This window comes from Arvicanthis niloticus, chromosome 14 (assembly GCF_011762505.2).
Source record: "Arvicanthis niloticus isolate mArvNil1 chromosome 14, mArvNil1.pat.X, whole genome shotgun sequence".
NCBI lineage: Eukaryota > Metazoa > Chordata > Mammalia > Rodentia > Muridae > Arvicanthis > Arvicanthis niloticus.
This window is the reverse complement of record NC_047671.1, coordinates 15,792,748-15,808,379: the sequence shown is the minus strand read 5'-3', so window position 1 is coordinate 15,808,379 and position 15,632 is coordinate 15,792,748. Positions and strand designations below refer to the sequence as shown.

The following is a 15,632-nucleotide window of genomic DNA, read 5'->3' as shown; positions in this document are numbered from 1 at the left end:
GACAAGAATGTTTTTCCTGATGTGTTCGTATTGTTTTCAGTCTTTGGTTGGGAATGAATCTTTTAACTGAAAAGCCTGAAAGTGTAAGCACTTGGCATCGGACTTCATTATCAGCCTAACCGCGTGCCTCCTGAACCTTTTTATTTAAGGATTTTGTTTGTTTTCGTTTTGAGACAGTGTCCTGCAATGGCCCCGTGGCTAGCTTTGAACGTGCTCTGTAGACCATTGCTGGCCTCGAACTCACAGAGAACCCTCGGAGTCAGCCTCTGCCTCCTGGGGGATGGGATTAAAGGCGTGATCACGTTTCCTTGCTATTTAGGGGTAAACTGTATCACAGCAACAGAAATGAAGCTAGAAGGCTAACTGTGGCTTGCATGTTCATCTTGGTTCTCCGTTCTTGTTTTTCTAGTTGTAGACCTACTTAGTGTTTGATGAGAGCACCAAAGATAGAAATCTCTTAGATTTATCAATGTCCTGTTGTTAAATTAGAAGGAACTTGGTCTGCTCATCCTGGAAGACACGCAGGAGAGCTGATCACTTCCTGTCTTGATCCCCTGCTCACACTGCTGTTGATGTGCTAAGTCCAAATCTAGCCCCCAAAGCCGTGAGTTGGATCTAAAGCCTGTTAGGAATGACTGTTGCTCTACTCTCTCTTGATCCTAAATCTTAGAGGCACTCTCTGTTCTTTTCCTGTGTACTCACTCACTGTTCAGCCTCTTATTTTCTCTCTGGCAAGCCAATAACCTCAGCGAAGGGAACTCTGCCTCCTCGCTGCTGATTTACTGGTCTGCCTTATAAACGTCTTTTCAAAGACAACTCCGCCCGCCTCCTTCCCCTCCTCGGTGCTGGATTGCAACCTGTAACTTTTCCCCCCCTCTAGTCTTCCGTCTTTAATTCTAGAGTTGCACCACATGATGTTTTGAAGGACTTTCATAACTTTTAAGGCTAAAATTGGTAAATTTAGGTGTCACGTGTGCTCATTTGAGTTTGTTAAAACCGCAGCTGCTCTGTGTATCTGTCCTTAAACTTTGCACTGGACAGACAGTGGTATCTGATCCATCAGTTCCCCAGCTTTATCCTAGATGGACCATGTGTCTGATCAACTAGAGTAAAGATAGCCTCTTAAGGACAGAGTGTAACTTTTTCATTAAGGCTCAAGGAGATACCCAGTAAAAGTATAAAAGTCAACCATTGAAGCTCACTACTGACTTAAAGCACTTGTAAGGTGTGCTTTTACAGTTAAATGTGCGTTTCTCAAAGTCATTTTAGGCCAACGTTTGGCCTATAGGGAGTGATGTCCCGTGCCCAGTAATGACTACCCTGGATGGGTCAGAAATTCCTGATCCAGGAGTGGAACCCTTCCATGTTGGCAACTGCCTGGACTGATGTTTGATCCAGGAATCTATATTATTTTATCTCTTCCTGTTTTCTTTTAGATACACAAGCATGTGTAGTTTGGCTTCACTATAAATTTTAAAAGTCAAATGCAGATAAGCTTCCCAGTTTCACTTTTATCCTTTTACTGGGTATCTCCTTGAGCCTTAATGATCGAGTTAGACTCTGTCCTTAAGATGTGTTTCTAAAATAAGACCTAACCTTTGGGAATACAGACTGAAGGTTAAAGGTTGTTTGGTGCTATAAAGAAAATAGATAAACTGGGTGTTGATGGCACATACCTTCAGTCCCAGCACTTGGGAGGCTGAGGCAGGAGGGTCTTTGTGAGGGTCTATAAAGTGAGTTCCAGGACATCCAGAGCTACATAGAAAAACCTTGTCTCAAAATACCAATAAGAAAAAGAAAAAAGGAAAGAAAAGAAACAAAACAAAAACACAATAGATAAGCTAACTTAAAACTGACAAGAGATAAAACTAAATGAAAAGTACAAAATACTTGGTTTTTCTTAACCAGTCTTTGTGCATGACTATGTATATTGCATTGTTTGCATCTGCTTGGTTTTTGTTTTTGTTTATTTGTTTACTATTTCCATGGAATCAATTGGCTTATAAGTTATTTATTAAGTAAAGTAAAATAGTTAAATCAGCTCTTTTTGTTGTTGTTCATAGTATAACTGGAGTTTGACAAAGGGGTAGCAAGGGTCAGAAAAAGGAGATTTAATCAATATGACCACAATGGGGCGGTGTAGAGATGATCTCTTCTGCACTGAGGAAAAGCATTCACCTATCAAGAAAATAGGGAGGTGGAAGTTCTGGTAGAGAGAGATGATTTCAGGGATTGAGTCAAGGCTCAAGGCTCAGGAGATTTGTACAAGACACAGAAAAAGACAGTCATATGACAGCAAGGAGCAGCCATGTGGCATGACTTAGAATAAAATAAATGGGTAATTAAGATATGAGCAAGTTGAGGAACAGAGGCAAAGCTATGGGCCTAAGCATTTATTCATATGCAAGAAGTCTCAGAGTCGTTATTTCAAGGAACTCATGCAAAAGGTAGGAAAGGTCACAGTTACGTGGGAGCAAACGAAGGTGTCCGGTGACCCCAGACCCTTCTCCAGCGTTAACATGAGCTTTTGTTAGGGTCCAGGAATGGCTGAACGGAAGAGCCCAGACTCAAGTAGCATGCAAAGGCAAAGAGTGTTTAATCTGCAGAAACAACCAGCATTCAGGGGCTCAGTCATTCATTTAAATGTCAACAATTCTAGGGGCTTGCAGACCCCCTTTTATGAAGAACTAGAGGAATTTTCCAGAAGGGTTAGATAACATCTAATATGATTGGTAGGGGCAATTGCAGTGGCATTGGTACCGTTTTGATTGGTTACTAAGTTGTTTCATTGTATTTGGGAGACCTCGGAGTATTTCAGAAACCAGCTCAGTTCTGACCTTGTTATGTCCTCCAGCCAGCTGTCCTCAGAGCTGATTCAGCTCCAGACTTATCCTCCCCAAGTCAGGGTCATCAAGTCAGGATCATTGTCAGTGCTCCCTCTGAAGGAGCCCAGTATGCTTCCTGGGAATTGAAAATTTTTATTCCCAGGTTTTTAATTTCTTAGTGGCCATCTCATTTTAAATTTAAATAGAAAAATTAAATCAAAAGATTTATGTGTAATTAATTGGACGGAGACACTGATCTGTGTTTCAATTCTGATTCTGCAAGGTGATCGGAGAAGTCTTGAAAGCTTAGGGGATGGACTGGTTCTCAGGAGATGGATGTTCTTGCTTCAGGATACACCCTTTTTCTCATGGATAGTGCCTTCATCTGGGGGGTAGACTCCTCTAGACTCCACTCTTCCTGGGAAGAGCTCCCAATGACAACTGTCCACATCAGGTTGGCCTGTGGGCATGTCTGGGGGGGGGGCAGATTATCTTAATTGACTTAATTGATGTGGGAAGATCAGCCCACATTCCCTGCACTGTGTAAGAAGAGGGAAAGCAAGGTGAGCGCTATAAACATGTGTGCATTCATTTCTCTCTGTTCCCATCTCTTGGGCTTGCTGCGATTAGCTGCTTCAAGCTCCTGCCTCTGTGACTTCCCTACAGCGATGGACTTTAACCTAGAATCATGAGCAAAAATAACCACCTTCTTCCCTAAGTTGCTGTTTGTCAGGATATTTCATCACAGCAACAGAAACGAAACTAGGGAAATTGAGGCAGTGTATCCTCAGTCATCCAAGGTGAAACTAAACTTCAGTCAGTTGTTGCCCTAAGCTTTATGGTTTATTAGCATCCTGGTTATCAGATATTTAGCAGATGGTTGGCATGATAAAGAGATCCTGCAGTTTTAGGCTCTAACCTCAGTGGCACGCTTTATTGTCTATGTGGTTTAACGTCTTGAGTAATGACATCATCTCTTTCAGATTTCCTTCACAGGACAACCCTTCGTTCTCCAAGCTCCGGCCTCTCAGATGCTATTTTGATCACACACATTGAGATTCTTGATTCCCTAGAAGAGTAAGCCCTGTGTCCCTGTTCAGCACAGGAGCTGTAGGAAATGGGCCTTCCACTCTCAAGGGTCATTACGATGAGCAGATCAACACCTCAGAGAGGGAAACCAAGGCAAGATAGATGATAGGGGAAATTGTCGTGGCATGAGAGCAGAAGAGAGTTCCTTACTCTCAAGTCCACTTGAAGTGTCTCATCAGCAAAGAGGCAAGAATCCCAGCACACTTGATGACTGCTTAAAGACTGCCCCCCTTCCCAGCTGTCACCCTGCAGTTTCCTAGGAATCTCACCAGAAGCCCCACTTACAGGAAGAGGAAGTGTATTAAATCCTGTGCAAACATAGTGGCTCCTGGCTTTGCCTTATCAGATTGTTACTCTGTACAAGGTATCTCCAGAGCCACCCTGTCATCTCGTTGATGAAAGGACAGATAAGAGGAACTTCAGACCTGGCCCAGCAGCTAAGAGCGCTTATGGCTCTTTCAGAGGACCCAACTTTGATTCTTAGCTCTCAGCACCCATAATGAGTGGCTCACAAGTGTCCATAACTCCATAACTCTAGAGCCATAACTCTACACCTTCTTCTGGCCTCCATAAGGCGCGAGCGCACACTCACACACTCACACACACACACAGACACACACACAAACACACACACACACTCAAAAATATAGAAAAGAAAAAGAAATTGCTTAATAACTTTTAAAATATTTTTATTTTATGGGTCAGAATGTTTTAGCTGCATGAATGCCTCTGTACGACTTGCATGCAGCACCCATGAAGGCCAGAAGGGGGCAGCATATCCTCTGGAACTGGAGTTACAAAGAGTTATGAGCCACCATATATACGCTGGGAACCACCCAGGTCCTCTGGAAGAATAGTCGGTACTCACAATCCCTGAGCCAACTTTCCAGCCCTCCTTCATAACCTTTTAAGATATACCTGGAAAGCCACCCAAACAGAATACATAACTAACACGACCAACTGCAGCTCTCCTTTGAGCCCACTCAACATTTAAGTATGCCGTATCTTCTTTCTGACCAGCTCTCTTTCTCTGAGCCCTCGTGTTTAAAGCCTATATTAAAATATCTTATTCAAAAAATCTTATTCATTCATTTGTTCATTCATTCATTCATTTTTGAGATAGGGTCTCTCTATATAGCCCTGACTCTTCTAGAATTTGCTATGTAGACCAAGCTGCCCTCGAACTCACAAAGATCTGCCTACCTCTGCTGTCCAAGCACTGAGATTAAAGGTGTGCACCACCATACTCGTACTGTATTAAAGTACCTTTAATAAGATCTACAATTCTGCTTCATACTGACAAGTCCTTACATTCTTTTCTGCACCGAAGCTGTGAATCTCTGTTGGGCCTGAGCTGAAATCCCTAGAAGATTGTGGGAACTCACCAGACTTCTGACGGTAACAACATGCAGCGCTGGCTCTAGCTGCTCCATCATATAACTGCTGACAATTTTTGGCATCCCCTGGGGCTGTTAGATTTCTCCTGGGGGGGGGGGATCTGTTGTACAAGCTGGGAAGAGGACTGTCACCAGAAACTAACCAAGATGTTCCTGCTAGCCCGTAGCTTCAGCCCTTAGAGCGCTCAGAAAACAAACTCCTGTCATTTCATTGCTGGTCTCTGGTATTTTGCTATGAGTGTAACTATAAACTAAGGCAGACACGTGGTATAAGCTGTTTAGTGTCTGTTTGTTGATAGACTGTTTACTGTTTGTGTATGACAGTTGCTTTAAGGTTTGTTTCCTTAAAGCAACTAAGACTCGTAGTCTTAAGGGGCAGCTGTGCCTCACTCACCTAAAACCTCTTTGGCACTTGTCATTAATTTTAAGTACCTCATTAGGAGCATTTTCCAAACTGGCTGCAGTTGTTTCACAGTCCAGTCATGGGGGGGGGGGGGAAGGGGGGTGGTACGCATTAAGGATACAGAAATTCTAATCACCACACCAACAGCTCTTGACATTTCACGGTTCCTTATCTGCAGACCCATATCCAGAATCATCTGCTGGGCTAGCCTGGGCTTTCCAAGAAACACACAAGAGAAAATTAAGTATGCAAGTAACACAGTAAGAGAAATGTCTGTTCAGAACTGGGGGAAGCCAGTAAGGCTGCGGGCATCTTCAAAACACAATGGAGATGTGACCCGATGTGATGGAGGCAGGCAAGAAAGAAATGGTGGCTATGAAAGCATATCAGGCGGACGTGCAGTTTTGGACTGTAAGACCACCGGGAGGCCATGAACTGATGTTACCCTTTAGAAGAGTCCGTGAGGGGCTGGAGAGATGGCTCAGTGGTTAAGAGCACTGATTGCAATCTCAGAGGTCCTGAGTTCAATTCCCAGCAGCCACATAGTGGCTCACAACCATCTGTAATGGGATCTGATGCCCTATTCTGGTGTGTCTGAAGACAACTACAATGTACTCACATACATAAAATAAATAAATAATTATTTAAAGAGGAGGAGGAGGGGGAGTCAGGAACGGGCCTGCCATACTCTGCGTGCTGCCCGTAGCTGTTGACTGTGAGAGCCCACAGGCAGCCTGACTTTCAACCTCAAAGGGCAGATAATTTTAATAAGTGTAGTACTTGCGGCTCATCCTCCTGATACGATAACGGCATTCTCATGGTTGCCACAGCAGAGTCTCCAGGTAGACAGTGTCAGAATCCAGACAGAACTTGTGGGCCACAGCATTGCTTGCTTGTGGGGTGAAGGGAAAGCCACACGTCATGTCATAGAGGTCAGGAGGGTGTTATGAGCAAACTGTGTGAGAAGACGAGGTGCTTGTAAACCTGAAAGAAAAAAGCTTGTATTCATACCATTCTCACTCAGTTCGGGAGAGACAAATACATGGAATAAGTATTATTACTGTATCAGATGGGAATTAGGTCTGTGGAGATTAGAGATGGGGTACTGGGGGGTCTTGGCTGCAGTTATTAGTGGGTGACTTAGAGAAAGCCTTCTGAAGTGATGTGGGCAGAAACTGAAAAGGATGCCGTGAGAGCTCCAGGCAGGTGCAGTGAATGCTGAGGCTGCTTTTGAGGTCCTGGGGTGACAGGACACCATCCCTGCAACCCACTCCCAGTCATTCAGAAAATAAATTTTATGTGTGGCGAGGGACAAAGGAGAAGGAAGAAGCAAAATGTAACCAAATGTGCTTCTGGGTCAAGGTTGCCAAGTCCTCAGCTTTCTTCCTGCACCTGCCCTTTAACCATCTTCCCGCCCCTCCCCTCCCCCCACAGCAAATAGAAAAGCTGGAGGAGATTAACTGGTCCATATGGAGTTATAAAAGTTTGAAGTTGGCCTTTGATCGGCACCGTGAAGGTCACTCGGTGCCGGGCAGGTGTGAAGGCTTGGATGGCACGGTACAGGACAAAGCGGGACAGGACTGGGGCTGAAGCATTTGCTTCGCAGGCATGAGGCCCGGGATCCAGTCACCAGGACTGCCAGATTGGACCGGAAGACCTGAGGCCAGGAAGAAGTTATCCCTATGCTCTGAGGCAACAGCTGGGGAGGAAGCGGAGCCAAGAGTCTTCTCCGCACGGCTTTTAGGATGGGGGAGGCAGAAGCATGTTTGCATTCGGGTGCTAGTGAACTACCCAGGGAGCGCAGCAGAGCCAATGGCACCAAGTTCTTAGACTGAGAAGAAATGATCCAGAGCCCAAAGAGCACTTGGTCCGAGTGTTTTCTTTTTTCCTTTCCTTTTTTTTTTTTCCAGCTGTGTGGTACAGATGTATGTTGTCAGTATTTTCTGGCCAAAGGCCTCTAGGAATCCGTATGTAGCTCACCAAGTTGGGTCATTGCTTATCTCTGTGAAGGAACGTATGTATATGCAGGGTATTGTAATAAGTTAGTACTTTTTGATCTGAGCTCAGAATGCTCGTCTAGCATGCATGAGAGTTTGATCCCCAGAGTTCATAAATAATTTTTTAAAAAAAACGAATAACTTCTATCTCTTGCGAGATGTGGCTCTAGTTAGGTGATTTGCTGAACCATGGAGGTTGAGGTTCACTCAGGATTGGGTGTGTCAGAAAGCAGAGACATTTCAAGGACCACTAATCTCAATAAACTATCTGCAGAGAACCAGTACTGACCATTCTGACCAGAAGTGTGTGTGTGTGTGTGTGTGTGTGTGTGTGTGTGTGTGTGTGTGTGTATGCGCGCGCGCAGCGGAAGTTCGATACAGGTGTTTTATCTATGTATAGACAAGGTTACAGAGTGCTTCTGTTTTCATCTGGTTCCATCCTGATCATCATGGCCTTATCTGAGGTTGATGATCTATGGAATGACTTATGTGCAAAAGGACACAAAACCCTAGATCAGTTGTAAACAATGAGAATGTTGCTGAGAGCTCTAGGGCGCCCTCTTCTGATCGTCCTCTTTCTCTGTGAGATGGAAGCATCTGAAGAATGTAGAGGTATGAAGAGAATGTCAGAGATCTGAGAGAATGGACATTAGAAATTACTGGACAGGGACATGCCCAGCAACAGGAAAGGTTTCTTTCTTTTTTATTTTTATTTTATGTGCATTGGCGTTTTACCATCATGTATGTGTGTGTGAGAGAGTCAGCTCTTGGAGTTACAGACAATTGTGAGCCACCATGTGATTGCTGGGAATTGAACTCAGGACCTCTGCAAGAGTAGTGAGTCCTCTTAACCTCTGAGCTAAGCTATCCTCTTCAGCCCCTTGAAGTTAGTGATTTTTGATGGACTGACAATGGCTAGTTCTATAGTCATGCTTTGCTGCATCGGCCAGAGATTCCGTTTAGAGAATCCAACTTAAAAGAGGGTCCATCAGACTACGATGGAGAGGCTTGAATCTTGCCATTGCATCTCAAAGACTTGACCCCACTATGCCTCCGAATTTGCAACTGGGTAATTGTTTGTAAATAAGGCAACTGTCATTATGGATGTCTCCTAAGTGTTGTGAAGTAAATTTGCCAGGGAGCCAGAACAGTGCCTGGGTGAGGTAAATGGACTCAGTGGGTGTTACCTATTACAGCATGCACCTCCCCATCATCGCATCGGCATGGTTCTCTAAGTGTTGGCATGGGGCTTGGTTCTCCTTTACCATTGTAATGAGCTAAATAAGGAGATACGAAGAGTAGAAAACAAATCACAAGAAAATAAAGGGCAAATACAAGGAGCACACGTAGTGTTCTATTTTGTGAACTCAAATCTAACACGTTCCCAAGGGGTCAAGTAATTTTGGAAGAGAGCCAGGGTAAGGACAGGCTCACAGCCACACGAAGCTTTAAAAGTATCCTACGAACCCTTTGGAAACAAAGTCAGCAACCAGTTTTAAGCATAAGAAAAATTTTACTAAGAAAATATAAGAACACATCTCATTACAAGGAATATATCACAAAAATGGAGGACTAGTTCACATAATTAACATGTCTTTATAGCAGTCTCGGGACTCTCCATAAGAAGCCAACACAGCATGATATACTCATTTTTTTCATGATATTTCCCTTTACCTTCCTCTTAGGGAATCACCTCCAAAAAAACCTGTCACTCCCCCCACTCTGTCCTACACTCCGTGAAAATGCTAAGCAATGACAAAGAACTTACAGATTCTTCGAGTCAGCAATTTATGCTGGCCACATCACGGATGGGAACACAATGGCATGAACTGTAAAAATAGTTTTTACTTTCTGGCAATTTTAAAGCTTATCAGGCAAAGTACAATTAAAAAAAAAAAAAAAAAAAAAAAAACACTGGGTAGGAATTTTGTCAAATGTTCAGCCAAGATAGCTTTCCGGAAACTCCTTATTCCACAGATATTCCTCCTTCATGGAAACGGTGTGTGCACACAACAGGCTTCACCCAGAGAACACATTTCAGCGGCGTGCTGACAGGACTAGATTCACAAAGTGAATGGCGGCGGCGGCTGCTAACACTGATGAGCAGAACAGTGACAGCAGCTGGGGGTTCTATGAATATTACTAAATCAAGAGTGAACTAGGTACTGAGAATCTTTGGTGTAATCTATCACATTTAAAACAAACAACTTAATATATATATCTAATAACAAATAAGAGGTTTGTAGTGTGTTTGAATAGTTAAGTAGAAACAAAGGGGGAAATCACATGAATTGGTAAAATGCATTCAAAAGAACTCAAAACTAATCTTGTACAAACAGGTGAAGACTTTTCACTTGGCTAGAACTGCCTGCAGCCTGACACGTCTGAGCTGAGCCCTGCTCTGAAGCTCACCATGAGTTCAACTCCTCTGTGACGCTGTCCTTACTTGTAAAACAGGGTCAGCCACACAAGTTGGTCTGTCATGACTTGCCAGCTGCATACATCAGATGCACTGATGACACTCAATGACCACATGAGAATCAGTGATTTTCTAGAAATACTCAGGAAAGGAAAATAAAGTTTCTAGGATGTATACTGACTATTTCAATTTCAGCACAGCTGAGGCTAAGTTATATCAAGTGTCCACCTGGACTAGGTTTCGTGGCCCTGCCTCAAAAAGACAAAAACCAAAAGTAAAAGGCTGACTGCAAGAACACAAGCAAGCAAGGAAAAAAATCCCAAGAACTGGGGATACAGACCAACAGACACCTCCGAGTCTAAGGCTTAAGAGTATGGAATGTCTCAAGGAGCAAATGGCACATACATTTTTATTTGGAAGAAAAAGATGCAAAGAGCTCAGTTATTGGGGAAATACCACCTAGCCAAAGATAAGCTTACTTAATGTATGTGCTAGCTTGGGACTTCCACCAGACAGGAAAGTAAAATTAACCATGCAAGGAACACAACCAACCGTGAATGCCATCTTTTTCCTTCTCAGGGACACAATTTTAAGTAGTTGCTTTAAAATCCAAGTATTACATCAAGTAAATCCTAATAAAGATTAGAAAGTCCACAGGGCTTGTCCCCTTTTGACAATCTGAATGTCTTGAAATTTGAAATAAATAAAAAGACAGTACTCTCTTTCTTCAAGCACGTATTAAGACATCGACTTCAGATGAGGTGCTTTTCTAAGGTTACATTATTTTTGAGTATTTACATAGTATCTAGCTTTAGCTCTTCATCTGAGGGTTGTTTTTTTTTTTTTTTGAGGCAGGGTCTCCTGTAGCCCAGGCTAGCCTTGATCTCCATAAGTAGTTAACTCCTGCTCCTCCTGCTTCTACCTACCAAGTGCTGGGACTAAGGCACACATCACACCTGGCTAGTGGGTTTCATTTTAACATTGTGTACAAGTGCAAATCACAGTGGCTGATGAGACCTGTCTCATGTGTGCAGCCAGCCACATGTCTGCACTGCAGTAATCTTGAATGGAAACAGGATGCCGCTGCTAGTCCATTGAGGATTTCTCTGGACATGGAGCTCCAGTAAGGAGCTCTGAGATCTGTATTAATGTCCTCAAGTATGGTGATTGCTCTTCAGGCTGATTTTGTTTAGGTGCACTCGAGAACAGACAGTCTAGTGAGACATCTGTACTTCCTCCAAGGCCAGGCTCCCTGCACTGTCTCCACTCCCTGTGGGAGCAATGACTAACACTCCACTCCGCACTCCTTAAAACGGCAGTCTGAATCCACTGGTAACTGTGTAAAACCTCTTCAGAAACCAATAATTTAGAGAAAAATCAAGTCCTTCCTCGGGGAATAAAGAAAACTGCCCCACAAATAGACACTGGATAGCTACTCTTAAAAAACAAAACACACACACACACACACACACACACACACACACACACACACACAAAACCTGGTCACTAAATTTTATGAGCTTAATAAAGTATTCCAGATTATATGTTTCCAGAAAAATTGTGTCTAAAGTTTCCTTATTAGCTTACTATCCTATGTCAGTTAAAGACAATTAAAATGAAAGCCATTCCATGTCATTTCAGTTGACTCTTTTCATATAAACGCAAGCATAGTTTCTGAGCACTAAGTTTAAAAATGCAGGTGAACACGCCCAGTTTTGCATCTGCACCAACAGCATGGGTACCGCAAGGAGATCATTAGACATGTGAGGCCTCAGTGGCCAACCAGTAAGACAAAAACAAAACAAAAAAGCCACCACCCACAAAACAATCACCACCACCAAAATCCCTCAAAACAAAACAAACAAACAAACAAACAAACACCCAAAGCACAAAAGCCATGGGGTGTGTTTGTGTTTGGCCAACTACTAGGCATGGGGACTGCCTTAGTGACATTCCTTTTTTTTTTTTTTTTTTTTTTTCATTTTTGTTGTTGAGAAAGAGATAGAGACAACTGAGTAGGGAGAGCTGGGAGAATGAGAAATGTATGAAATCAAAATACACGAAAAACAATTCAATAAAAAAGAAATAAAGAAATTCCAGATAGTGAACTCCACCCTGAAACCGTCCCAGCAGCTCGGGCTAACTCTCTGCCGTGCCACATCATGGTGTCGTCAGCATCCTGGAGATGCTGCTGAAAGAGACCTCCCCAGGCTCTCCCCACTAGAGGTCATTTATGGGTTTGAAGACAAGGATATCTGTTTAAGAGGTTCACAGTGATTCTGAGGCCACCTTCTGGTGGGGAAGCCACCCTTGGAAAATGGCTTAATAAAACTCTCAGAGCTTACCATCTGTGCATCTGCTAAGCCGTCATCAAGTTTCCTCCTGACTGCTGGAAACCCGTCTACAACTGTTCCTCTGCCCAGTAGAGTAAAGCACCATCACCACTCATCCAAATAATGACCTTCCTGTTTGGCAAAATTCCCCATGGAAGGCCCAGGAAATTCCCCCTCCCCCACACTGAATTTGATGCCATTGGGGTCTCCCATTGCCCACATTCTTAGATAATAAGCTGAAATTTACATTAAATAATATTTATAAGTAGGCTATATTTCATCTTGCCATCTTCTCCTTAAAAACGGCTGCTGTGACTTTCAACAAGCAACATCTTAGTAAAAGTGCTTTGATTCAGCCTCTGTCCTGACCGTTAACAAACAGCAAAAAAAAAAAAAAAAAAAAAAAAAAAAAAACCAGCAACACGTCTTTATACTTGTAATGTTCAATATTTAGATTTCATATACAGAATAAAACAAAAACATGAAAAAAAATAAACATTTCTCATAATTTCTGTTTATTTATTTATGGTGTGTGTGGCAAGTGGGGGAGGGGTCAGAGGATAACTTCTGGAGATTGGTTTTCTGTCCACTATATGGGTCCTGGGATTGCACTTAAATGTCAGGGCTTGGGGACAAGGGCCTTAACCACTGAGCCATCTTGCATTCATACTGTGAGTTCTTTTGTAGGCAGTCTGGCTTTGAGCTTGAGATTTTCCTGTCTCGGTGCTAGACTCATACCTGTATATTCATCTTTCACTCAAACTATGATTTATTTCATTATTTTACTAAACAGATTGCTATTTATGCTAAGTTAACCATCATGTTCACCCATACTTAAAACTGCAATGCCATTCCAAGCCTGCCTCTTTTTGGGGTGGTCTTGTGGACTGAACCCAGGGTCTGTGCGCACTAAGCAGTCTGAACACATTTTCAGAACATCAAATCAGTCTTCTTAAGCAGGAGGATGGGAAAGGGTCCCCTTTACCTACAGAGAGTATAAACATGGGCTGCGGTATGCACCTACAAACTGCTTTGTACTGCCACCATTCCAGGGTGAGCATTTTGCAGTTTTGTCCCTGACCATGATGGTTCATGGCTAGGATCTCAGCACATGGAAGCAAGCCAGGGACACATAGTGAGTTCCAGGCCAGCTTGCTACAGTCTCAAAATAAAAACAAACTTTGTCCCTCAAAGCATCTAGACGGGTGAAGGCCAGAGCCACTGCCCTTTCTCCAAATACTTCAGAGTTCTTTCAGAACATGACTCAGGAACACTGATGTCTTTATACAACTCTTACCCTAGGATTCAAAACAGCACTTCCTGGGCTGAGCTGGGGAGATGGCTCAGAGGTTAAAAGCAATGACTGCTCTTCTAGAGGCCCCGAGTTCAATTCCCAGCAACCACATGGTGACTCACAGCCATCTGTAATGGGATTTGATGCCTTTTTATGGTGTGTCTGAAGACAGCTGCAGTGTACTCATATAAATGAAGTATTTTTTTTTTAAAAAAATGGCATCTCCTGCCAGGTATAGTCCAGGTGTAGCAGCGTGCATCCTCAATCCCAGAACTCTGGAGGCAGAAGCAGGTAGATCTCTGTGAGTTTTGGGCCACTCTGGTCTACAGAGTGAGTTCCAGGACAGCCAGGGCTACATAATGAGATCCTATCTCGAAAATACAAAAGAAGGCATTTCCTGGTTTAATTCTACGTTTACCTCCACTAAGCTTGGAATCTATTATCCATTCTCAGCAGAGAAAGACATCACTACTAATATTCAAGGGAATGTATACTAAGAAATCTCTTAGCTGCTGCACAATAAAGAACATGACAGACAGGCAAAAAGGTCTAGGCTGTAGTTAACTCCTTCAGATAAAATCTCCAAATCACATGACGTTAGTCATGCACGTTAGGTAGATGATACTCCCTCACCTGTGTAAGGCGATGAAACTATTCTCATAGTCAACAAACCTAAGTTCCTGTTTGGTTAATAAGATAATGTAACTGAAGCAATTAAATGTAAGGAATTACTTTTATTAATAAAAGTGGTTTTTGTACACTGTTGCAAATGACTGTTCAGTTTGTCTAAAGGCAGCAGTGGCTCCTCCCACTCTTCTAGAATGTTAGTTAGCACTGATTTAGCTCTAGGAAATTGGGCTTTTTTTTTTTTTTTTTTTTTTTGGTATTTCCCCAAGCCTGTCTACTACAACGGGATTTCAGAGCAGAACACGAAATCAAGCGTATAGAAAAGAACAGCTTTAAGCGCTGACACTTTCTTTGGGATTCGGTGAGCACTTGGCTTCTTCTCGACAGTTTGTACTCAAATGTACAGCTGGAGGACTGAGGGAAGAAGTGAGAGATACATTCACGAACAGTAACAGTACTGTGCAGCTCAATGCAGAGCACAGAGGTGACTGTCGGGGCTGAAGCATTCCCGGTACTGGACTGTAGGCAGTGCCGTATAGTCAACATGTCTGTCCCCAGCAAAAGTGACATTCACAGAAAAATTGCCAAGCAAAGTGGTACGGAAGAATAAACCACAGACGACACGGTAACTCAGAGAATATTATCTTTTTGTCTAAAAATAGTGGTTCCCTTAGGCATGGAATGTCTTAATGGGAAAGCTTCTATTCTGTTATCTGAGGAGGCTTCAGTGAAGACTCTGGCCAGTCATACACATCCGGCAGCAGGGAGACATAATTACTCCGCCATATCCTTTCTTTCACATATTTGGCCTTGTCCTCGGGTTCTGGGTATCGGAAAGCCATTTTATTAGCATACAGGTACTCTGTAAGCTGGAAAAGAAACACCATCACTGTTTAGGCTCTGAGTGTCTCTCAGGGAAACAGAATAGCATTACAACACACAGACACACATATAGATGAAGTGTACTTTTTCCAAAATGTAAAATATTACTTTGACTCATTCCAAATTATTTAAAACATGTCAAGTTTGAAGGATAAAATAAAAATTATCCACCATCTCATGAAAGCTCTGATGTGTTCTGGTCACCTTTCCTGATGTAGAAAAGAATGATCAGCATTTCTTTATATCCAACATGCACATCTAAGTTCTAGTATGTCAATCTACATGCAGGATGTACCAGCCTCTATCCCACAGCCCTGCTGAAAGGGGCTGTGCTGTTTAGTAGACTCTAACTCTAGTCAAAACCAC

The 15,632-nt window shown here is 42.9% G+C and overlaps 1 protein-coding gene across 1 annotated transcript in view; it reads right to left on the bottom strand.

Moving 5' to 3' along the window:
* Positions 1-14,476: 14,476 nt before the first annotated feature.
* The window catches only part of Me2 (malic enzyme 2), a 51,630-nt gene continuing 50,474 nt past the window's right edge, over positions 14,477-15,632 (bottom strand). Inside the window, exon 16 of the mRNA XM_034518090.2 lies at positions 14,477-15,253. Coding sequence (XP_034373981.1) covers positions 15,086-15,253 — 168 coding nt within the window. The 3' untranslated portion in view covers positions 14,477-15,085. The remainder of the gene's footprint in view (positions 15,254-15,632) is intronic.